Raw genomic sequence first — 25,863 nt, forward strand, 5'->3', positions numbered from 1 at the left:
AACATTTGTTGAGGTGGAGTACATGAATTATCTATAAAGGAGTTGGAAAGATTCTTCAATTTTGAAGGATATGTAGAAAGAGTGGAGTAGATCAGTAGGTGAGATGGAGAAAATGCACCTGATGGACAAAATGGCCAGTTTCTGTGCTGTGATTTTTGGTCACTTGTCCACCATTACAGACGGTGAAAGTACAAAGCATCATTTGTTTCAAGAACAAATTAAATAGATTTCTGTTAGAAATATCTTGGATACAGTATACACTTTGGGACACGACATGTCAAGTCAGCACCTTGGGACGTCCTCCTGACGTGAAAGGCGCTATACAAATGTGATGTTGTTGTTGTCAAGTGACTGCCAAGATGGTGGAAGGCGAATTAGATAGACCTTGGTCTTCTTTTGTCTAGAAATTCTTATGTTCTTGTGTACAGTTTCAGGTTGTTAATGGTTAAAAATATGCAAAGATGGGGCCAAAAATAGAAATAACAACCCTATAATTTAAATTTTACATTCACAAGAATTCTGATGGAAAGTGAGTTTAGTGTTTATAGTGGCAGTGTAGTGAATCCAAAGCTTTTCAGTTCCAGTGCTTATTGAAGCTTATGAGTTTAAATTAATTGTAACTATAGTTGGTTGCATGGAATGGGTTTTTATTCTTGATCAAAATGTAATGGAGGAGTAATCAGTCAGTAAGTAACAATTTTGCAGTCTGTTCTGTGATTTGACAGGTAGTGGATTACTTATTAATTAATATAAGCAGCTGATGATTAATTAAATATTTTTAATTCCGCGGAGCAATTAGGATAGTACCAAGGTTTAATTTAGGCTGTCATAAATCTGATGCTAGAAATCATACTACTACTACTACTACATACTATTGTGGTAAGTGCCACAGCTACCCTTTTGAACATAGATCAAAAGTCGTGAATGAAGACCCTTAAGATTATTTGATCCACATGTAAGTCTTGAACCCACATTATTGTAATTCACGGTCTTGGCTCCCATACCAAGATTGGTAACTGCTGACCAACTGAACTTCACTTCATATGATTTTAAACCTTGCACTGGGTGCCCAAATTAGGAAATTGTTTTGTTCCTTATTGTGTTGAGCTGAAATATTCACTTCAGAACCTAAGGAGGTCACTATAATAATAATAATAATAATCCTTGCATTTGATATAGCGCTTTTCACGTCGGGAGGACGTCCCAAAGCGCTTGCTAGTAGATGGCAAATTGATGAATGTTTTGTGTTTTCAGTATCGGCCACAGCATTTTACAAAGCCCAGCCAGTCATCGAATTCATGTGTGAAGTTTTGGATTTTAAAAATATTGAAGAGCAACAGAAACCCTTGACTGATTCCCAGAGAGTGAAGTTCACCAAGGAGATCAAAGGTAAGACTTGGTTACAAATGAGATGTGTTGAATTAGAAAATTAAGTTTCTCTTGATGGTTTAAATAGCCTATTTTATTATTTCTATTTTCTTTTCCTGTTTTCAAAATGTTTTGGCAGTTATCTTCTCAAATATGTAACATTTGATATTTTCCAATACTATGCACTCAAATAACATGTCCTTAATTGTGTCATCACCTTGGTACTAGGTGTATAATGAGCCAAGGTACTTAATTCTAGATCCTGATTTGGGGAATCTTTCTAGGGTTGCCAAATATCTGACCGGGGGATGAGGGAGGTGGATGGAGGATATTTTGTTGACAGACAGGTACTTGAGATTCTGGAGTCATAGTCCAAGGTACTTAGAACCCAGAAGTCCTATTCTGAGTAGCTCTCTGGTGTTCTTTCACGTGGGTAAAAGAATGTCCAACGTACCACTTGAGGTGCAATCTATTACGTGCTGTAATTTGGCTTTTTTTCTGTCATGCATTTCGAATACTTGTGAAGCTAAGTTTTCAGTTTTAAATGGGGAAGAAGTGGAGCAGTAAAAGATATCTGTTTTAGCTTTTCCAATATGTTAAACTTTAATCATTTATGACTGGCATAAATATTGTGAATCTCAAAGATAAAATATTTTGTGGTTGTGTAGACTTCCTGGTACCCAGCTGTTCGAGTTCTGCCTCACAAACCGCCAGCAGTACATCTGCACAAACGGCTTCTCCTCCCGCTCTCACCCGGTCACCTGCGGGTACCCCAAGGATCCATCCTTGGCCCCCTCCTCTTTCTGATCTATATGCTCCCTCTTGGGGATGTCATCCACAGACATGGGGTACATTTCCACATGTATGCAGATGACACCCAACTCTATTTTTCCACCCAACTCTATTTTTCCACCTCTCTTTGCGACCCCCAGTCCCCTGATGTTCTGTCAGCCTGCCTGTCAGACCTCAGGGGCTGGATGAGCGTAAACTTGCTTCAGCTGAACGTTGACGAGACGGAAACCATACTCTTTGGCTCTCGTCAACGTCTAAAATCTCACGGTTCTCACCTTCTCCACTTACCCGACCTACCCCTAAAACTCTCCGAACCCATACGCAACCCAGGCATCAGGTTCGACTCCCAACTATTCTTCCTCCCCCACATCCGGTCCCTCACCAGCACCGCCTTCTTCCACCTCCGACGCATCGCCCGTCTCCGCCAATACCTCTCCCCAAAAGCCGCTGAAACCCTGGTCCATGCCTTTGCCACCTCTCGGCTGGACTACTCTAATGCCCTCCTCGCTGGTCTCCCGTCCACTACCATCCATAAAATCCAAATCATTCAAAACTCTGCCGCCCCCATTCTCACCCGATCACCCCAGTCCTTGCCAGACTGCACTGGCTGCCTATCCCAGAGAGGATCGATTTCAAGATCCTCACCCGTGTATTCAAGTCTCTGCACTCCTTTGCACCCCCCTACCTTTCTGACCTCCTCAAAACAGTACCTGTTGCCTTCGTTCCTCTGGGTCTGGCCTCCTCCTCGTCCCCCGAGTCCTCCGCTCTACCCTCGGCGGCTGTGCCTTCAGCCACTATGCCCCGAGGCTCTGGAACTCCCTTCCTACCTCTTTGTCTCGCTCCCTCCCTTCCTATTTTCAGATCTCTGCTGAAGACCTTTCTTTTCGACCGCGCCTTTGGTCACCTTCCTCCCCCTCCCCCTGCCTAGGCACCGGGATCCGTTACTGTAAAGTGCTCTGAGACGCCGTCCTGCGTGGAGGGCGCTATATAAATCCAAGTTGTTGTTGTTGAGGAAAAATGCATTATGAAATTAATATTCATGCTAAAAGCTCTAATGGACCTCTCTAACTTGTGCAATTTGTTAATTGAAGAAAGAATGTGCATTTTTATTAGTGCCTTATGTTGAATCATCTCCAAGTGCCTTATAGTAATTTCTGTTGAGTCTCGCATTTCTGAAGGCAGCGCGTTAACTACCCTATTATCTAAACAAAATATATCATCATTTCTTTAAGAATTATTAGACATTGTAATTGTATCACGGCTTTTTGGCCACTCTGTATATACAGTGTTGGCTCATTTATAGCTTAAATTGGTTGCAGACCCTGATTTATTTTCCAACCATAAAATTGTAAATCCTGACATTACGCCATTTAAATCCTTTGTCAAACGTGAAATTGTGGTGTTGCACCCCAAAATGGGTCTTTGTGTTCAGGGCATTGCCGAGATTATTCTTTTTGTCATCCTGCTGAAAGGTGAAGCATTTGAAGCACAGCAACATGACGTACACTGGAGCCAACTTTCTACATGCATGCGCAGCGATGTCACTGGCAGTTGCTCAATTGTGATTGGGATTTTATGGAAATTCTCCCCCCGAAATAGTTTCCACAAATAGTCATGAGATGCAGTTTGAAGCTTAGAAAAGCATGTTGCCATGGCAGCAGTAACTTAAACTGATGAAGGTTGGGTGAATTGAACCTGTGTCAAAATTACGCTGTGGTTACCATAGGTACTAGTAATCTTCATGCAGCTTAATAAGCGAAAAACTGAAGGCTAAAGGTGTTTGGTAAGGCTATACCAACAAGGTCAGCCTGACTCAGTTGGTAGCACTCTGGCCTCCGTGTCAGAAGGTTGTCGCTTCAAGCCCCACTTTGGCCAGGGGTCTCCAACCAATCTATCACCACTAAATGTCGTGTACATGCTCAATAAAAACAAGAGGAAGGAATGATATTTACCTCTGCTGTTAACACAAAGTTTATATTTTTATTTCCAGATGGATGAAATACTTTGTGCATCTGGCTTTGTTTTCAATCGAACTAAATAAATGCGCAGTTCTATCACTCCTTCCTCTTGTCATTTTGATCATGCACGAGAGTGCCACCAAGTGGCGATTGACCGGTTGGATTCCCTAGTCTCGGCCAACTCCAATGCAGTGTTTTTTTTGTGTGGGGGCTGAGCTGCAATGTTGGAGATTCTTCCACTGAGATGTTAAGCCAAGGTCCCACCTGTCTTTTCAGGTGAATCGTAAAGATCACATGGCAATACGTTGACAAATGCACTGTATATTTGTCAATATAGATTTTGTCAGGATACTTTATACTGCATTATAACCAAAAGTTAGAGCGATTACACAGTCTACTGGTACACAACATACCAAAAGAAAGAACATTTCTGTTGTCTGAATTCATGTTCTAACATATAGATTTTGCCAATTCCTAAATTTACCTACAGCATGGAATTGAAGTCCATGTTTTTAACTAATATTTTGCATAAATTGTAGAGTGCAAGCTTCTCAAAAATGCAGACTGTTTAGTTTACAGTTGACTCATTTGTTCTCTTCAAAGGAACTGTTTGTTTCCAAAGGACAAAATATTAAAAAACTTGGAAATTTTTCGTTGATTCTTTTTGAAGCCCAAATGGCGCTTTCCTATTTGGTTAGTTATTGACCATCTAGCTTCTAAAAGGAACATGAAACCAAGATCCTTGTCCGTGGGGGTAAAACTGGAATTCTAACTTTGCTAAGTATAGAGGTGCAGAAGAATTCAGCAAAGAAGTGTTCATTGAAATCGATTCTCCACAGAGAAATCATTAAACTGGCAGCGTTACCACATGAAGTGCTTTGGGATGTCCTCCTGATGTGAAAGACGCTATACAAATGTAATTTGTTGTTGTTGAAGTGACATTTATTTGGTTTAGTTTTTTTTAACCAATTGTTTAGTGAATTTCTGATTCTCAGTAGTGGTCAATCTAACTGGTGGCTTCTACTTTCTTGGGGGGGGGGGGGTGGATTTTGAATAGTTTGCAGGGTTGAACAATGTGTGGGATTTTGAATGAGGTTCCGATTAAATCATGCAACCAAACTGTTTAATAAAGAATTGTAAGTTGCTTTATCAGAAACGTTACAAGCTGAGCCCAGTCTGACCATCCCCTGGCCTTTGTAAGGGTCAGTATTTTTCTTAACAAAATAAAGTTTAGTCATGCAGCAATTTGCCCTTGCAGTATCATCTTAGATAGCCCATCAACCCGAGTATGCAATCGGTTTGATATCCCTGGGGTCCCATCCAAGTCACTGAATGTTATTAGGAATTAGACTACTTCCTGGATTGCTTTGTTTATAAATCAGATCTGCTGTATTGGCTTCAAATCTATTTTAAGTCAGTGTTGTCAATAGTTGATCATCCTTTGGAATGGGCAGGATCAATGCCTTGTGTTCAATTCTGGAGCAATTAAAACTGCACTTTTAGTGGTAGCTTGTCTTCATTGCTACCAATGGAGTGGAGTCCTGTAGCTCAGTGGTTAGAGCACTCGCTTTGCAAGCGAGAGACCTGAGTTCAATTCCAGGCAGGGCGAAACCTTGGGCAAGTTTCCTTACTCCACACGCCTAATAATAATCCCTCCAAAACCAAAAACAATAATAAATTGGTCATTTTCAATCTACGACTGTTTGTGAGACATTGCTGTGCGCAATTGGCTGCCGCGTTCGCCCACAAATATACAGTCAATTCACTTTACAGTGTGTTCTGTGAAGCGCTTTGGGACGTCCTCCCGACGTGAAAAGCGCTATATCAAATGCAAGGATTATTATTATATTATTACCAGGAACTTGTAAATTTGTCAGATTTTAGTTTTTGAATTTGGCGAGGAAAGCGTCTCCAGATTGTTAACGTTATCTGCTCTCAAACAATTTACAAACCTAAATTGACTGTGTTGTGCGCTTGTAGGCACATGTGGCAGGTGTTTGCTGTGAAGTGAATGAATCTCTTTTTCTGAAGATAAAGAACCCCAGGAGATTCTTACATATGCAGAACCAGGTTTACAGCTAGACATGTAAAACTTGCTTTATAAGGAGTACCGCACTCTCACATGCACATGAGGTACATTTTCCTGTAGCTCAGTGGTTTGAGCACTCGCAAGTGAGAGAACTGGGTTTGATTCTGGGCCGGGAGAAACATTAGGCAAGTTTCTTTACTCCACATGCCTCTGTTTACCTAGTAGGAAGTAGGAACCCAGTTGTTAGTCAATTGGTGGATCACTTCTCTGGGGGTAATAATTCCTTCAAAAAAATGTGGTCACTCAATCCATGACTGTTTGTGGGACACTGCTGTGCGCAATTGGCTGCCGCGTCTCACTCACAAAATATACGGTCAATTTACTTCACAGTATGTTCTGTGAAGCTCTTTGAGATGTCTCGAAGACTTGATAAGGTGTTATATAAAATGCAAGAATTGTTATTATTGAATAAGATTAATTTTGAATGACTTACTGTCGTTGGCTGTTCTTGCTGTCTGCAGGTCTCAAAGTGGAGATAACTCACTGTGGTCAAATGAAGAGAAAATATAGAGTGTGCAACGTTACCAGAAGAGCCGCAAGCCATCAAACGTAAGACATTTTACACTTCATAAAGTAGCGGTGCAAAATGTATTTTTTAAAATTCTGCAGCAAGAATAAGTTGTTTTGCATAAGCACTTCCAGTGAAATCGCATTTGAAGAAATTGGTCACTGAGTTACTGGTTAGCGTAAATCTGAGTTCAACTCGACAGCATGAATCTCTCAGTTCACCTGCTACATTGTAAATAGGTTTTGAGCATGAATGGGAAAACGTTACATGGCTCCCATTGATAAAACATAACCTTAAGTCCATGGTCTTAAAATTAGAATTGGAGAGAATTTTAGAATATTCTTCGATTTTCTTTTGCAATTTAAAAAAAACACAGGAATTTCTTTTTGAGCAAAGGTTAAAGCCATGAGAAATTTGGGGACCTTAATTGTGATGTAAAGTTTTGTCTTGACAAAGGAAAATAAATGTTTGGTGTTTTTCTTTTTAATTTCACGGCAAACAATCTTAAGTGTGCCTTTTCTCCCCTTGCCCCATAAGGAGGTGATTTGCTCTAAAACTGTCTTTGTTGTTTAAATAAACTCTTGCCTCCTGAACTCTCCATGAAACAACTGTGTATAAGAACAGACTACTGCCTGGACGGACATTTTGCTTTATTCGTTTTGCACTGTCTTGAGTGCCAAACATCTAACACTATTTTCCCTTATTGGATTTGTGCAGATTCCCACTTCAGCAAGAAAATGGGCAGACTGTTGAATGCACAGTAGCACAATATTTCAAGGACAAGCACAAATTAAGTCTTCGCTATCCTCACTTACCATGTCTACAAGTCGGACAGGAGCAAAAGCACACCTATCTTCCACTTGAGGCAAGTCACCTAGTTTCTCCTTTCCAATACCATTAGGTCTTGTTGAGTGACGCACTGATTTTAATAAGGATTTTAAGCTAGATATTTGAAACCATTTGTTGTATTTCATTCTCATAATAGCTGTCACACCAAGTCTCTTCTATGTTTAGTGTTTGGGTGTTGATTTAATCTCTTCAGCATTTACTCTGTGGTTCTCTGCTTTTTCAAATCTAGCTATCTTAGGGCAGAGAAAGTACTTTGTGTACTACAATTTATAATGTTCTGGGCACTGATCTCTTGCAGACTTGGATCAACTTGTGTTTTTATTGTGGATGTCTCTCCATCTACAGTTTACTCCTGTGTCACTTCTTACGTTCTACATCATGTGATATTCATATCTTATTTTAAATTCCTTATTTTCAAGCTCTCAGGGACACTTCCCTGCATGTTGTTGTACTTTGATTTCTGAGAATGCTTGTAAACCACGGTCAACAACAACAAGATTACATTTGTAGAGCGCCTTTCACGTCGGGAGGATGTCCCAAGGTGCTGGACAGAGTACAGCATTTCAGACCCGAGCTGGGGTTGTGGGGTTAAGGGAGGGGAAAGGGGATGGCCGATGGCATGGTCGAAGAGGTGGGACTTGAAGGAGGCTAAGGAGGGGGAGAGGCGGAGTGACTGGGGGGGTGGAATTCCAGAGGTTGGGGGCATAGTGGCTGAAGGCTCTCCCGCCAAAGGTGGGGGGGGTGGGTCGGGGGACTTGGAGCAGACCAGAGCCGGCTGAGCGGAGGGAATGGGTGGGTTGGTAGGGGGTTAGGAGGTAGCAGAGGTAGGGTGGATCAAGGCCATGGAGGGCTTTGTATGTGAAGACCAGGATCTTGAACTGGATCCTGTGAAGGATAGGGAGCCAATGAAGTCGTGTGAGAGTGCGGGTGATGGGGTCATGGAGTTTGGTGCGGGAGAGGACATGGGCTGCAGAGTTCTGGATTATCTGCAGCCTGTGGAGGGAGGAGTTGGGAAGGCCGACAAGCAGCGCGTTTGCATAGTCGAGTCTGGAGGTGATGAAGGCATGAACAAGAGTTTCAGCGGCCTGAGGGGTGAGGTAGTGGCGGAGTCGGGCGATGTTACGGCAGTGAAGGAAGGCAGAGCGGGTCATGGCTTGTTGAGGGTCGAACAAGACACCCAGGGAAGGAAATTATTGCTCAGGAATCATAGCAAATGTGTGCTCACTGAGATTCACAACGCACAGCTCACTATGAAAGTTTTTTTTTCCTGTGGAGGATTGCAGTGAACATTGTACTTCTGCTATTGGGCTCTCCTCTTTCCCCATCCGTATGTTTAACTGACTTTCAGTGTTGTTTGCTTTGTTTCAGGTGTGCAACATTGTTGCTGGACAGAGATGTATAAAAAAACTGACGGACAATCAAACCTCAACTATGATCAGAGCCACTGCAAGGTCTGCACCCGACAGACAAGATGAGATCAGCAAACTTGTGAGTAGATCTGTTGTGGGTCTGTATATGCACAGCGATAGCCACAGCGTTGGCACAGTGAACAAGAGGGCAGGCACAATTGAATGCCCATTTTCAAAAGAATTAAGGATGCTAAGAATTGCTTTCAAATGGGATTTTCGGGAAATTCTGATGCATAGCAATAAATTAGATAGCCTGTTGTGACAGAATCAGTAGACACTTTGCTTTCATACCTGCTGAGATGTTTGAGTTCTCCCAAAAGCTGATGGAGATGAAAATCTTTCTGACTTGTATTCATTAGCAGCCAAGAAATTGCTCTCTGCCCCTCTCCGTCTTGCTAGTGGGAATTGAATTTTTTGGGGGGACTAATGACATCCATTTTTGTGAATTGAAATGAACCTTTCTCTCCACCTCAGATGAAAAGTGCTAGTTTTAACTCTGACCCATATGTTCGGGAATTTGGAATCGTCGTGAGAGATGACATGACTGATGTACCTGGTCGAGTTCTTCAAGCGCCTTCTTTACTATATGGCGGTCGGGTAAGGACCTTATTTCTCAGACTGTCCAGAAAGGCTGTGAATTTTTGGTGTAGGCTTTTAACTACAAAAGCTGTGCTTTGTTTTTAAAGAAATGTATAACACAGAAACATTTTATCACAGAGACATCAGACCAACCTTGATGCAGTTGAGCGGAGGAAACTACTGCGAGAAGGTGGCTGATTCTGGTCAAAAATTTACCCAGAACTAGACCGGGTCGGTTTCCTATAGATATTAAGATAATGGGCTTCGATTGTGACAAGCAGATACATTGTGATTTATTAGCACTAGTTACTGGACCAACTCCGTGAAATATCTCTCAGCTTTTTGCATTAATGCCATGTTGATGCAAATTTATTAATTGTGTACGCATTGCATCAGTACAATACTACTCTTAATTTTGTTCAAAGTTCTGCTGAAACCACCTCTTCAAAGGGGTCTGCCAGCTGGGCTCCTGGACGCATCACCTTTGATTGTGCATCTAGCATCTGATTTGTACAGTTTTTCCTTGGTAGATCAATAAGTGGTAGGTAACTGTCAGTGTCTGATAAAGGTATGATCTAATCGTGTATGCTACTTTTTGTTTTACAGAACAAAACCGTTGCTACTCCTATTCAAGGCGTGTGGGACATGCGGGGTAAACAATTTCACACTGGCATTGAAGTCAAAGTGTGGGCAATTGCCTGTTTTGCTCCCCAGAGGCAGTGTAGAGAGGACACACTCAAGTAAGAAGCCTGTTGGTTCCACTTTAACCTATAGCTTGTACACCGCATGATTTTGATTACCTATGTTTCTTTCTTCCTGCTTCCCCGATCATTCGTATCTTTTTGATTAGATACCTGCGGAAAGCTCACTGGCTTCTGACGTGTGTAATAAAAATGGCTTGGTCTTGCTTTCACCTCCAGGTCAGAAAGGTTTGGGTTCAAAGGATACTTTGAGCTCAGTTTAGCTCCATGCTGTACTGCAGTACTGGGAAAGGTTGCATTTGTTGAAGATATCATCTTGGGTGTGTTGTGTTAAGAGACACAAAGTGGTGGGTCATCCATAGTGTTGATTTTGTGGACAGATTTGATTTAGGGATTAGAATAGAACAAATGGCTCCAATACACAAGTAATGGGTCAAATAGTTTTCAGTATTGCAAAGTTTTTATGAACTGATAGATTTAGTGCTAAGTATGATTTATTAATTTTTATAAATATCGTTTGCTAACCACAGCTGCATTCTTTTCACTCAGGGCATTCACTGACCAGTTAAGGAAGATATCAAGGGATGCCGGGATGCCAATACAAGGCCAGCCTTGTTTCTGCAAGTACGCTCAAGGAGCGGACAGTGTGGAGCCAATGTTCAGGCACCTGAAGAACACCTATGCAGGACTTCAGCTGGTGGTTGTGGTCCTTCCAGGGAAAACTCCAGTTTACGGTCTGTACATTTAGTAGTTGTTCTGGTACCTGATCAAATTTTTATATAAAACCTGTAATGTTTCTGGTACCTTGTACACTGGAAAATATTATCACCTCATTTAGCAGACCAGTGAGCTTGCAGCCCTATCAATGTTAAGCAACTGAATGTTCCCCAAGTTGCTGTCTAGCTTTACTGGTTAATCCTTGTCTCCCAAGGATGGGAGTATGTTTGTATTTATAATCCTTGCATTTGATATAGTGTCTTATCCTGTCTGAGATGTCTCAAGCGTTTCACAGAGTATGCTTTAAAGTGACTGTATATTTTGTGGGTAAAACACGGCAGCCAATTGTGCACAGCAGTGTCCCACAAACTGGTGAATTGAATGGCCAAATTATTATATATTTTGAAGAGATTATTACCCCCAGAAAAGTGATTCCCCCAGTCGACTGACAATCAGACTTGTATCTACCAGTCCTGTTGAACAGCTGGATTACAATGGTGAATGAATGATTCATCTTCCGTGTTAAAAATGCTAAATTTTGTTAAGACTAGTTGGTCAATGATCATAACTCCTTCACTTGACTGCTTGGATCTAATTCCACACAGCACCCCCCCCCCCCCCACCCACTTTTCCAGGCAGCTTTCCCCATGCGTGTGTAGTAATGCTACCAGTCACGTAATTGACAGAAAGCTGGTTAGAAACCAATCAATGACCACGTATCAACAGGGTTCTAATGTTTAGTAATAATCCTTGTAATTTAATATAGCAAAACCTCTACCATTGCAAGCTGACATCTAATGTTCTCTTTTTACAGCTGAGGTCAAGCGTGTTGGTGATACACTGCTGGGAATGGCGACCCAGTGTGTCCAGGTGAAAAACGTGCTGAAAACTTCCCCTCAAACACTTTCCAACCTTTGCTTGAAGATCAATGTGAAGTTGGGAGGCGTCAATAATATCTTGGTGCCACAGGGAAGGTTAGCACAGTAAAAACTTTTATGTCTAATGATAGCTTGTGCAGGAATACTTTGTACTTCTGACTAGTTAAAGTTGCATCTTCCAGCCCTTTATTGAGGTGTGAGCTCCATTTACACCCTTCCTGAATGGCGGGAACCTAAGAGCAGTAGTGGGAAAAAAGTATAAGGATTGAAATCCAAAAGACTCTTTTCAAAAAAAAAATGTAGCAGTACTGGTGAGCAGGACTGTAAAGAATGAAAATTGACCCCTTGGCTTTATGTCCAGAGGAACAATCGAAAGGTGGGGAAGTCATGTTCCATTTATATAAAACATTGGTAAGAGCACATTTGAGGTACTGTGCAGTTCTGGTCGCCATACTACAGAGGAATATTGTAGCATTGGAGAGAGCGTTGTGTAGATTTACAAGGATGTTACCAGGGATTTGTGGATACAGCGATCAAGAAAGATTGGACAGATTGCAGCTTTTCTCTCTGGAGATGAGACAATTGAGGGGTAACCTGGTAGAGAAGGCATAAATAAAAGATGGCTGGTAACAGATCTAAATTGGAGTTCAGGAGAGGTCAGTCCCAATTAGTGCAGGTTATCAATTCTACTGTACAATTCTTATCACCTTAATGTCAAAATTAGTTACTTTGAATTGTTGAAGACTGTTATCTAGATAAAGACTCCTGCTAATCTGTGCCTGGGTAAGGCTATTTACTGATGAATGTGTCTCACCAGGACTCTGAAGCATGTTTATAATAAAGAATAATATAGAAGGTGCACTAAGCCACTTTATTCAATGAGTGAACAAACCTTCAAGCTGAATTTTTATGACTTCACCTGCATTTAATAATACTCTTCTTCCTGAGCTATCTTGAAAATTACTCCTCTGCTGTGATTCTGTAATATCTATTTAATGATGTAGATTATTTGGGCTGTAAAAGTGAATACTTTTGCAATATGCACAATTTCTTTTTCAGACCAGCAGTGTTTCAGCAGCCAGTAATATTTTTGGGAGCAGATGTAACCCACCCACCAGCTGGGGATGGGAAGAAACCTTCCATTGCTGCAGTAAGTCTTGTATTTTGTACCGTATTGGCTCCACATTCCCCCAACTGATTCAAGTCCTCATTTCATAATCTGCAACCTCCTTCAACCCTGCCAATCCCATCACTTTCTCTACTCAGCTAACAGTGGCTCACTATTGGTGGGAAAGCTTTTAGTCATTCTGCCCCCACTCTCTGGAACTGCATCCCTCCGCTTCTCTTCCCCAGCCTCTTAGTATCTTTTGTGAACTTTTTTTTATATTATCCACCCTGGAATAATTGTCCCTGTCCTATTTTCTTAGACAGGATTGTTCCAGTTGTGACCTTCAGCACTCTGCAACTTCTGATTATTTTAAATTTCTCAACTAATGGGACAGACGTTCTCTTTGATTTGCAACCTTCTCTGGGCCGCATCTGTGTTTCTGCATTCATGTTCTAGAACTTGGCAGCGCTGTTTAGGATTTGGATATAAACATCGCACAAACTATTTGGGTTGATTGGCCTTTTTCTCTGCTGTAATCCTATGTAATTTTATGCAGTAGAATAGTTGGTAAATTATCTGTTCCAAATGTTCAAGGATTTGAATTATTAAATTAATTTCAAACCTGCCATAATACCTTCATTTTGGAAAAGTTGGGGTGTGACATGAACCTATTCTTCTTAATTTTCTTTTGAAAAATGGTTCTAAAATTGTTTTTGGAAGCTTAGTGAGTGTTTGTTGTTGTTATTCCTTTTCCTGCTTCAGGGCACGTTTTTTTTTCCCCTCAGGTTGTGGGTAGCATGGACGCACATCCAAGCCGTTACTGTGCCACAGTGCGCGTGCAGCAGCATCGGCAGGAAATCATCCAGGACCTGGCGTTCATGGTGCGAGAACTCCTCATCCAGTTTTACAAATCCACTCGCTTCAAACCAACCCGCATCATATTCTACAGGGATGGAGTCTCGGAGGGACAGTTTCAGCAGGTGAGTGAAGACGGGTGAAGCTGTCGATTGGTTTCAGTTTGTTGGCTGCCTGACAAACTTGTATAATCAGTACCTTTAATGTAGAAATAAGCGTCTCGAAGCACTTCACTTGGATGATGGGAGTCAGTGAGCAGATAGACTATGTTAAAGGTTAATAAGGAGATCAGAGATGCATTTTTAAGAGGGTCTTGAAGGAAGGTCGGAAGGGTGAGGAGATATGGGGGTGCATTTCAGAGCATAGACTTGTCTACCTTTGTGGAGAGAGAGGGGAATGAGCAGTGGACAGACCGGAGTTGGAAGAGTGGAAGACCAGGCAGGAGTAGAGGATTGTTAATGGACTTGGAGATCAGGGAGAGGATCTTGAATCAATCCATTGTGGCGCAGAACCCATGTACATTGGGGTCTAATTTGCGGCAGATGTTTTTCAGAGTTTGCTGATTTTTTTGGATGCCATCCCTTTTCTTTTTTTGTGGGGAGGAGTTATCAGAATTAAACTTTTGAAAGTTTCCATATTAGTACATTGATGTTTTTACTCATTGAGTAGTCAGGACAGATTTTACTCATTGCGTAGTGTGTAACAAAGGATGAATGGGAGTACATTAAAAGACTGCAACTTAACTGAGGGGCTTGGTTGTAGAAGCTTCCAAGTTTTAACTGGGTCAATTTGCAAAGTGGTCTAAGCTTCAAGGAAATGTTGCAGCCATCCTTGTCCAGATCCACTGGGATCCAGCACCCAGCAGATAATATTTAAGATTTTCTCCCTCTCCTTCAAATACCACACATACCTTGCACCACCCTATTTCCTTCATCTCCTGCCACCATCCTCTTCCAGCCATTACTTCCAATCCATCAATTCTGACCTGCTTCATTGCACTCGCGCCGCCTTCAGCAGGCAAGCTTTCAGCTACTTTCTTCCCTTTCCTGTTGAACAGTTTCATCAAATCCTTCTGCCTCACGTCTTCTTTCTCTGCTAGCCATTTCCACGTGAAGATCTAACTCTTTAACCACCTTCTCCCAGCTTGACCTCAGGCTTGGCTTCCCAGCTTTGTGAAGAGTGTTTGAGAGGTTCTCCCAGTATGCCTGTGCAAATATCAATTGTTATTGGCTGTTAACTAACATAAAACTTTTGCTAGGTGCTTCATCACGAGTTGTTGGCTATCCGGGAGGCGTGCATTAAGCTAGAAAAGGACTACCAGCCCGGCATCACATTTGTTGTGGTTCAAAAACGGCATCACACCAGGCTTTTCTGTACTGACAAGAACGAACGGGTAAGAACCATTACTGAATAGTCAGGTTCCCAGGTGCAACCAGTAATCCAAAAGGTGAATGGAATTGTGGCCTTTATCTCGAAGCCTGGAATACAAAGGGGAAGAAATGATGCTTCAGCTGTATAGAGTGTTAGTCAGACGCCATCTGGAGACTGCGTTCAGTTTCAGGCACCAAACCCCAGGAAAGATATGTTGGCCCTGGAGGGGGTGCAACACAGGTTCACCAGAATGTTACCAGGCCTTAAAGGGTTAAGTTACGAGGAAAGGCTGTGTAAATTTGGATTGTATTCCCTTCAGTGTAGAAGGTTGAGAGATGATTTGATTGAGGTGTTTAAGATGATAAAGGGATTTGATAGGGTAGATACCGAGAAGCTATTTCCTCTGGTGGGACACTCCAAAACAAGAGGGCATAGTCTTAAAAGTAGAACCAGGCCATTTAAGAGTGAAATCAGGAAGCATTTTTTCACTCAAAGGATGGTAGAAGTTTGGAATTCTCTCCCCCCAAAAGCTGTGGATACTGGATCCATCCACACTTCAAGAGTGAGGTTGATAGATTTTTGGTAGGTCAGGGTATTAAGGGATATGGGGAGAAAGCAGGAAATTGGAATTGAAAGGATTAGTTGAGGAACAGATCAGCCATGATCCAATTAAATGGCGTAAAAGGCTTGAAGGACTGAATGGCTTACTCCAGTTCCTATGTTCCTAACCCAGTTCCTATGTTCCTAACCCTCATTTTACTTTGGTGGATTCATTGTAACTGAACATTGTAACTGTACAGCTGAAAAACAATGGGAGTCCAGGTCAGGCCTATGTGGCCTGCTACATTATACATTTTTAAACTATTCTGAACAGCAAAGTACTTGTGCAACAGTGTGAACACGGTGTGAAAGTTGCCTCTCAAGTGACTATTTGGATTTATTCTTGATTCTGTAAATTATAAGATATCAAGGATTGATCAATGACTCATCCGATCATGCATTAGGTGGGAACTGGTTTAGACAATTGGCATGAATTGACAGTCAAGGGTTTTGTTTTGGGCGTTTACTTCACCAATACTGGACTTCCAAATAGACCCAAGAATTAGAAGACTGGATGTTCACACAACAACAAATTACGGAGGTGGGGGAAGCAGAACAGGAAATGGCATTCTTATTACTTAAGCATTAGAGGCTTCAATTAGAAAAGGCACAAAGTCAAAGGAAAGATTAAAATTCAGATAGCTATGAAAGTTTCGGGCATGAAAGAAAAGAAAGTATTTGTGTTCAGAAATGTGAAATGCTGTCTCTAGCATTTCCAATTCTGTCCACTGTAGATTAGTGTTTCTGCTAATGTGTCTTAATGGCCTGTCTTTCAGACTCCAAATGTGTTTTAATTTACTTTTATTCCCAGGTTGGCAAAAGTGGTAATATTCCAGCAGGCACTACAGTAGACACAAAAATAACCCACCCGTCAGAATTCGACTTCTACTTGTGTAGTCACGCTGGTATTCAGGTGAGTTGTAAAATGCCTATTGGGGTACTGTAATGTCGGAGAAGACATTTCCCTGTAAACAACCAGTTAACCCTCGGTAAAAGAAACTTCTTGAGAGGGTTACGAGTGCCCAGATGCAGCCCCTGCCATTGCTGATCACAAATATTCATTGTAAATATTAATTTAATATAAATATTTTTAAAAATCACGTGAAAAACGCTTTATCGAATGCAAGTATTATTATTAAAACCTTTGGGAACGAACCATTTAGCGTAATTATATTGCTGCAAGTCGCTTATTGCTGCTGTTTTATTATGCTGTATCCTGCAGGGAACAAGCAGACCATCTCACTACCATGTGCTTTGGGACGATAACCGCTTCAACGCAGATGAACTTCAGATCCTCACATATCAGCTTTGCCACACGTATGTCCGATGCACACGATCTGTGTCCATCCCTGCCCCAGCCTATTACGCTCACTTGGTGGCTTTTCGTGCCAGATACCATTTGGTGGACAAGGAACACGATAGGTACGTCAGAAACATTTGAGACTTTGACTAGTCGGGCTTTGTTTCCCAGAGAACGGGGGGAAAAAAGTTGACAGAAACACGGGGTGATGAAAGTTTTTTTTTAAAAAAGGCTGCTGGTAAACATTAGCTCGTATGCACTTTTGATGGCTTGGGTTCTGCATGACAGTAAGCCTTAGCATTATTAAGCATTTACTGTCCTGTGTAATGTGGTATTGAGTTAGAAGAAGCTGGGAATGTTCGCAGTGAGAGAGGTTCCGGGGAGGTGTTATTAAAGTATTCGTGTTCCTATAAATAAAACTGGACCTTTAACTGTCTCTTTATCTCCAGAAGATTGTATTGGAGAGCAGATTAGCGGATTGATGCAAATCCATTTAGAGGCAGGATTTAATATTTATGAATCCTTTTGCAAATGCTGCATTTTAGATCTGAATGTTACTTTGTTGATAAGTCAACCCAGATTCAAGTTTAGAAGAGGGCAAGTGAAAAGTCTGATCACATGTAATTTTACATTGAATAATGAATATGCATAATAGATTGCTGAATGCCAACTAATGCAAATAGGTCAATATTTGTAGAGCTAATGGAAATTGTGCTGGTGCAACCAAATAATTTGAATCAGGGAGGAATAAATAAATATGCAGATTGGAAATAAAGTAATAAATGACCCATGGGTGTATTTTCTGAGCAGATTTCCGAGGTGTTATACATTTTGCTGTTGTAGTCTTGACCATCTCATAGGTGAGGCGGAAGGTGTTTTAGGAATTTCGGTCTGTGCAAGTTTGTCTGTTGTAATAGTATGTATTGATGTGTTCTTTATCTTTCCAGCGCTGAGGGGAGTCACACATCTGGACAAAGCAATGGAAGGGATCAACAGGCCCTGGCCAAAGCTGTACAGGTTCACCAGGACACACTGCGCACCATGTATTTTGCTTGACAGATGTCCTCATTTGGGATTTCTGAACAGAGCTGGGCTAAGACCAGGCCACCTGCACTTATATTCACCCTCTTCTCACGGGCAGTGGTGATGAACTTGAGCAGTTCAATGTTTCTGTTGATGTCTACATTTGCAGTACCCTGTAGGCCTCTCTCCTTGTGAGGTGAAATGTTATGTGGCTATTAATTTACAAATCACGTTGCCTGTACTATTTCACCTGAAAAGTGAAAGCGTGGAATATTTGTGGACCTACAGTAGTGTCTCAGCTTAGTACACACAGTCACTAATGGAAGGTAAATAAATGCAACCTAATTGTGCATTAGACAAGAAACTAGGTTAAATTTAAGCCTAGTTTTAAAAAGCTTTTTGATTAGAGAAGATGAAAAATATATTTTCTTGAACTTTCATAGTGTGCATTAGAAACTGCATATTTCGATGGAGGTGTGTTATTTAGGGCAGCAGTGTTAGTGGAAGATCATGTTGGCTCTTTAAAGATACAGTATCCCTATTGTTGGTCTCAAAACAGAAACTGAACATAAAGCAGCATTCCTTCATTATGTCTGGAGTTTTATCCAGTGAATTCAAAGACTACTGTAATACAGTACTGTGAAACTTGGCCAACTTTCTTATGAATCCCTAGGGTCTCTTAACGTTGAAAGTAATTTTGTAAAGAAACTAGATTCTTTTTTAATGAACGTACATCTTTATGGCTAGAATTAGAACTATATTGTACAGACTTGACTCAGCATCTCTGAAAATGTTAAACTGAGAATGCCAACAGAAGGAATGCAGTCTCTTTAAGGTGCAATTTTGAGAGGAACGTGCTTGAAGCAATTTATCTTTGGAGACAATCTTATCAAACGTAACTAGAACTGATTGACACTACTATTTTTTAAACAAAGAAATGAAGTCTCTGATATTTTTGTAGGATACTGCAAATTGTTTAGTTCTCAGATCTCTTGATAACAGTAAAACCAGGGATTGAACAAAGTACTGGCTGCCATGGTGGGCCTGTCATGTGGAGCATAAGGATTTTATCATGGCAGCTGTTCTCGCTTTTCATTTTGAATCGTGAGTAGAAAGAAAAGAACCAGTTTGATGCCATAAAACTAAGGAAAGAGAGAATGAAGTGGAATCTTATTTTAAAAAGTAAACTACCTCGTGGTTACCCTCGTCCCAGCAAAAAATAGAGAGCGAGCACATCTCTTATCATGTTGGCAGGACAGTTCAAAGATGGTGCTAGGTTTTTTTGCCACGAGACAAACCTTTTGTTATGGTAGTCTGAATCTGCGCAAACCGATGCATGAAAATTGCCCCCATCCGACCCCCCACAGTGAGGCACAGCCTTTCTGTACCGTATATATTCCCTAACTTTATTCCACAGCCTCTGTGCACTTATTTGATTGATTCAAAAATCACTGTATGATACATAATTCTTTAACATACCTCAAAACATTCGTGAGCTTCAAATGTCAACTAAGAAGGTGCAACTATCGTAAAATTTTAGTGTAAGGCAGTTATGTTTGTGCAGCCATGAAATCTAGCTGATATTTTACCTGTCGTAGACCTTCCAGACTCTTTTATCTGTTTCGATGTAACAAACATGATACCGGCTACAGGCCACATATAACTGGAACAGTTGGGCAAAAGCAGTTTGCCTACTTGTGTGTTTGAACATATGATGCCAGGGCAAAGTGCTGCCAGTCACATTAGGAATCTGACAATTGTGGTGAACTGGTTCAGACATTTTAATGTGTTTTTTAATTTATGAAATATGTATTTTGTGACTAGACTGCTGAAAAATGTCAAATGAATTCTGAGACGCAGCATGTTGTCTGGTTTCCCCCCCTCCCCTCCCCGCTTGAAATGCAGTCATTTTATTATGTTTCCAAGTTAGAAGTTGAGCGGGGACAATAGAAAAGAATTGTAAAATGTAGTTCATTCTGTGGATGCTGCAGAAGCAGCTGGTAAATACATAACAAATGCAGCACAGCTTTATTGGCATTCAGTAGTTGCCACACTGGAGCCTTCCAACTCCTGACCCTGAAATCAGAGTTCAAGTCCTCAATCTTGACTGACATTCACACTCAGGCCTCTTCTTCTGCTCAAGTTTTAAAAGTCTTGACTTGGTTTTCTGAGGGGACGGGGATGAAATCCTGCCTGCAAATTGTGAGGGGAGTGGAAGGAGAGAGGTGCTTTCCACAAAACCTAAGCACTTCTGCTAACTCATTAACTGAACAGAAGCATTAACGATGTCAATCGCGATTCCTGATTGTGAACCATACCACCCTTTCCAATATTGTGTGGCTACTCAATTAAAACTACTAAATTATTACAATTAAAACAAGTTGAAAAATAGAATGAATACTCAGGGGTATAATGACTACATTTGCTTTTTTTGTAATTTAAAGGATTGAGAACTAGGAGAGGTGTGTATTATCAAAACTGAATTATGAAGTATGGCATTATCTTATTGGAATTCAGGTAGGCAGCTGATGCAGTGTTAGAACTTGTCCCTTTCAAACTTGCTCGTACAGGCATATTAGTTTTAATGAATTGGTACAGTCCGTGTGTTTCTTTTTATATTTTAAATGCAGAGTTAAGCTTTGTTACACTCTTGTATGGAACGGCAAAGAAGTTTTGACCAAAGCTTTATCTTATCGAGCTCCTCTATTGACTTCCTCACATAGCTCCAGGCTTGATCAGGGAGGGGTAGAAAAAAAGATTTCTTATACAGCGGTTTGTAATAAGTTCCATCATATTTGCAACACAAAAATCGAATATCACCACTTTAGAACATACATATAGTTAGTTATCTGTATTTTAAAGCAAACACAACAGCCTGGGCTGAAGTGATTTATTTTCCTGTTTAAATATTATTAAATGCTTATTGCACTTAGGGTACGGACATCATGGAACAAAGTCAGCCTCAGATGACTTGAATTTTTTTATAAAAAAGTATATAGAGTGTAAGTGGGCAAGTAGATTCCTGCATATTTAAAGATTAGAGAATCATAGGTGCTTTTAATCAGTATTTTCTGTTTTTAGCCAAACTTAAATGACTGCGCTGAGCTATTGTTCTAGAATGGGACAATCCTTAGATGCTTATCTGTTTCTTTTGTTTCTAGGGGTGGATTAGGTTATTGAAGTGTCCTTAGCTATCAAGCAATCTCTAACCAGCACTGTAAAAAAAAGTTTACACATTGCTTCAAAGTTATGGGTGCTATTGCAATCTAGCCCCTGCTATTTTCTGTTTATTCTTAGACAGTATATTTATGGTGATAACTGGCGTTGAATCTGAGAACATTCTGATACTGTAAAGATTTGCAGCGGTGATCCCAGCATGTTCTATGCCAGCAAGATTAAAGCAATGATTTTGTGAGAAGCTATTACATTAGCTGCCATTCTAGAAACAATTGATGCTGCAATTAGGTGATTAAATCTGCCTTATAAATTACTGCCATTAGTGGCCAACTTTCAGTTTGGATAGTTTATTTTAACAATCTACGCCAAAAAAGTAGATAAAAGAACTAGATTGTAAAGCAATTTAATTGGTATTCTTATCAGCATGTGGCAGAATTCATCACAGGAATTAAACTGCAGCGAACATTTTATGCATATTGAGAAATTATTTGTGCTTGTAAATACATCAGTGTAAATGATTCCAGTAAGGTGAAACAACTAAGAATTTTTTTTAAAGTAATAAAGTAGCATGATATGAATTGGTTGCAAAATGTTTCTAGCTGTAGGTTACTTTAAATGTCTTGCCACCTTTCATACCTCACATTTATATACGAGTATCATGAAACCTTTTCACAGCAGCGTTTTAAAAAAGATCTCTAAGGCCAATCATTGACCGGGTTTTGAAAATGCTGCTTTGGGATCAGAGTGTTTGCTAAATACAACATCCATCTTAGACAGCATTTCTAAATTGTATTTGTCCTCCATAATTCATATACAAAACCTGCATATGTTGTACTATTTAAAAATTACTCGTGTAAATTGATGGATCCACTGCACAGTCTAACTATGGTTTAAAACACAGGTGAATAATGTGTAAAACACACTTGTAGTGCACTTTCTATGAGCCTTTACATTTGTCACAGTGGTGCTAAACATTGTGCATAAGCTGGATCTTGTGTTTTTTTGCCGTTTTTAGAAAGCATCCTCCAGAAAAAATGTATTATCTTAGAAAATACTGCTTAGATGTCAGGAGCCAATTGATGTTTGTTTTCAAAAAAAATTAGGGCAAAGATATTTAGTTATCGACACTGTATTATGAAGAAATCCAAGGACATTCGCAACTTGAGCCTTTTATTTAAAACCTATATTGTATATGTGCTGTATAATTTAAAGTTTTTAACCTTTTGAAATTTACCAAAAAAGTTTCCACTCCAGTAACTATCATTTGAGTGAAGAAGTTGAAGACCGAGTTGTTAGAATCCTAAACATTTAGTCCAATTTTTCATGGGTTTTCCTCACCCTAAAAATTACTATGTCTAGTTTTATATTGTAAAATGCTTAAAGCCAAGATACTTCGCAGAAACCTCCATTATTCTGAATCTTGGGGGTCTGATTTGCGGTATTTCTTAATGGGGAAATGCAGAGTTCCCATTGATCTGAGGAACTCGTGCTTTGAAGGAACATCATAGGAGCAGAGTTCATGTGGTTCAGCAACATATTTCTAGTTACTGGATTGAATTGCAGGATACAGTATACTGTTTGGAAATAATATACTAAAATTTGACCTCCTTTACCTAAAGGATAAGATCTGGCTTGACGTGGGTCAACTCAAATGGGCAACCTTTCTTTTGGGCAGGGAGATAGATCAGCACTGAATAAGCGAAGTATTCACTGAAAACATCTTGTAAACTATCTAGCAGCAGATAGTCAAGAGTCCAAGCCTACAGTCTGTAACATTTATATAGCTTATACTGTGCTACTATAAATGTTAACAAATACACCGTAACTTACCTTTTGACCTTACTGTGATTTCTACATTGTTGGCTTTATATTTTTATTGTAGTTTTTTTTTACTGACTTGCCATTAATGGGAATCCAGTGGTCTCGCAGATAGGTCCAGATCTTGCGCTTTCTGCTCTGTTCAGAATTGCTGCCAGTTTTTTTGTTTGCAAAATTTAACACTGTAACTTGTATCATGTGTTTGCTTAATGTGATCAGTCATTTTTCCACTTTAAAGCTGTAGCTTTCCTTATGACGATGCAAGACAAATCAGACTGTGGCAGCGGTTGTCATCTGACATCTCTGATCTGCTGTTTGGAGAATGATAGGGGATTTTTTTAAATGATATGAACATTTTGAGCAGTTGAACTATATCAAATGTCTTGAAACACCTGACGTGTCCCTGGGCACTTACAAAAGAGAAAAAACACAAATCCAATGCAAAAACTACATCTTCCATCAAAATTGTCATGCAACAAAAAGGTGCTTTGGAAATAACAAATTCAGAAAACGATCACTTTTGAAGTGTCAGTTATCTTCTGTTTGTCTGTGATCCGACTGAAGACCTCCCTTAAATGTATTCAAACTTTGGAGAAGAAAATACAAGGCCATTTAAAGTAGAAATGATGCTTTACAGACAGTTTCACTAATAAATATATTTCTTGGAAGTAAAATGTTAATTTACTTAGTTTCCTGGGAAAGAGGAGGTGGGTGGGGGAAGAGAGAAAGGAATTTGGTGCCAATGTGACTTTACAGCATCATATACTCTTTGATTGGCCTCCTTTCTATTTATTTAGTGTGTACTTTTTTTTCAAAATGTGGGTTGGAATTATGTATTTAAGGCATGATAATTATCATAGAAAATAAAACAATTTCCATGTATTTTTGATCCAGATTATCTTGATATTTCTTTTTCTCTACGCTTATTCTCTTTATTTCCCCCCACCTCCCCCCAAAAAATCAGGTATCATTTCCACTCTAGCGTGTTCAAAAGAAAAAAAATAAATGATTCATGTTTGGGGAAAGGCATTGGCAACAGGAAAAAGGATTAAAAAACCAATTGTGCTTTCTTACCCCTTTTCTATTCTGGACCTTCCTCAATGGATTGGCCCATTGCTGCAACTGCAACCTTAAATTGCAAAGCATTTCTCTGAGTTTAAAACGTAAAGACCAAATGAGCAATCTTTATTCTGTTTTAATTTTAGGATTGATGCAAAGTTAGACACACAATTGTAATTTGTTCTCCTCTCAAAGTTTATTATAGTGCTTTATTTTTTTTCTTTGTGCCTTGTGTAATCATTCCCATTGCATTGTCAAGTCTGTTGACAGGGTTAAATAGCAGTGCATGACCGTATTGTACATAAACTGCTCAAATGAACAAACCGGTTTAAAAGAAAAACTTAATATATTTTGAGAAATTGTAAAGCACTGTTATTTATGCTGCATAAAATGATCAGTATTGCACTTTCTCAGCAGTCACTTCTGCCATATGACAGCTGTTAACAGAATAAAATAAACTGTGGACAAACGAGGTGGTTCTGCACAATGTTTTTTAAGAGAGAAAAAAAATCCTACTCTTAAATCCTTAAATAGCAAAAGGAGGATTTCAATGCTTTCAAGTACCTCAAGAGCCTGACATATGCTGCATTGAAAAGTTTTCTGAATATTTTTTGTTTTGAATTGCACAAACTCATCTACCTTCTGTAACTACTGCATTTTACAAGAGTGAAGTTGACTTCTGGAGCACTGGTAGAATTGGGCACAAAGTGGACTTCTAAGTAATTTTAGTTCATGCTTTAAGTTGCATTTTAAATCAAGTAGTTTTGATCCTGAATGCCAATTTTTTTAAAAACCTTTTTAACCAGCACAGATAAGGTTCTGTTCCTCAACCTAATGTTTGTGGTCCATTTGCGCTTGAATGAGCAGTTTACACTCCTGTGGCGATGAGCATTAGCGTTGCTTGCAGTTTGTTTTACTAATGTACTTCTCTTGTGTAAATAATTACAATAGGTTACAATTGTCCATTCCCTTTGCGTCTTTTTAAATGAGCTTATCTATGCTGTAACCCTGACAGGTTATGTTGTACAAGTATATGAAATTGTGAATCTGATAAGATATCGACTTTTTGACTCGCAGTAATGGTATTAGCATTTTCTTAACAAATAAACTTATGTATCTTTAACTGTTGACTAGAAATCGTGATTAAATAGCAACTTCTGGCATTGCTCTCTTTCCCTCCTTACATTTTTTTCAGCAGCCAGTCTTCCATTGTACCTTTCATTCATCAAGAGCAAGTAGCTTTAATAATAATCCTTTGCATTTGATATAGCGCTTTTCACGTCTTCTAGACGTCTCAAAGCGCTTTACAGAATATACTGTAAAGTGAATTGACCGTATATTTGTGGGCAAAACATGGCAGCCAATTGTGCGCAGCAGTGTCCCACGAACAGTCGTGGATTGAAAATGACCAATTTATTGTTTTGTTTTGGAGGGATTATTATTTTCACACACCCATTAGATTTTGTCACCATCTAGTTTAGATAGTAGGTGGTTGAGAATGGTGGCATCAACTGTTTGGTGGTCTCTGAGATGAGTAGCCTTTAGAATTTGCACTTGCCTCCACCTTTCCATCAGCTAGCTGTGAAAAGTGGTTACAAATGCCCTCCTGAGCTGAAAGGTGCTATGTAATTGTAAATTGTTGCTGTTATATATCATTTATAAACGCACACAAGCCAGAATCATTGGGGTCTAACATATTCAGAT

The 25,863-nt window shown here is 39.9% G+C and overlaps 1 protein-coding gene across 1 annotated transcript in view; it reads left to right on the forward strand.

Annotated features, from left to right (window-relative positions):
• LOC103181061 (argonaute RISC catalytic component 2) overlaps positions 1-25,282 on the forward strand; it is a 40,383-nt gene extending 15,101 nt beyond the window's left edge. The window contains exons 6-19 of the mRNA XM_007897266.2: positions 1,255-1,389; positions 6,669-6,756; positions 7,433-7,580; positions 8,933-9,052; positions 9,448-9,570; positions 10,159-10,292; positions 10,803-10,987; positions 11,785-11,944; positions 12,908-12,998; positions 13,742-13,936; positions 15,070-15,204; positions 16,594-16,695; positions 17,005-17,204; positions 18,030-25,282. Of these exons, the coding sequence (XP_007895457.1) occupies positions 1,255-1,389; positions 6,669-6,756; positions 7,433-7,580; positions 8,933-9,052; positions 9,448-9,570; positions 10,159-10,292; positions 10,803-10,987; positions 11,785-11,944; positions 12,908-12,998; positions 13,742-13,936; positions 15,070-15,204; positions 16,594-16,695; positions 17,005-17,204; positions 18,030-18,138 (1,925 nt within the window). The 3' untranslated portion in view covers positions 18,139-25,282. The remainder of the gene's footprint in view (positions 1-1,254; positions 1,390-6,668; positions 6,757-7,432; positions 7,581-8,932; positions 9,053-9,447; positions 9,571-10,158; positions 10,293-10,802; positions 10,988-11,784; positions 11,945-12,907; positions 12,999-13,741; positions 13,937-15,069; positions 15,205-16,593; positions 16,696-17,004; positions 17,205-18,029) is intronic.
• Positions 25,283-25,863: the final 581 nt, after the last annotated feature.

This window comes from Callorhinchus milii, unplaced genomic scaffold, assembly GCF_018977255.1.
Source record: "Callorhinchus milii isolate IMCB2004 unplaced genomic scaffold, IMCB_Cmil_1.0 Scaffold2, whole genome shotgun sequence".
Classification (NCBI taxonomy): Eukaryota; Metazoa; Chordata; class Chondrichthyes; order Chimaeriformes; family Callorhinchidae; genus Callorhinchus; species Callorhinchus milii.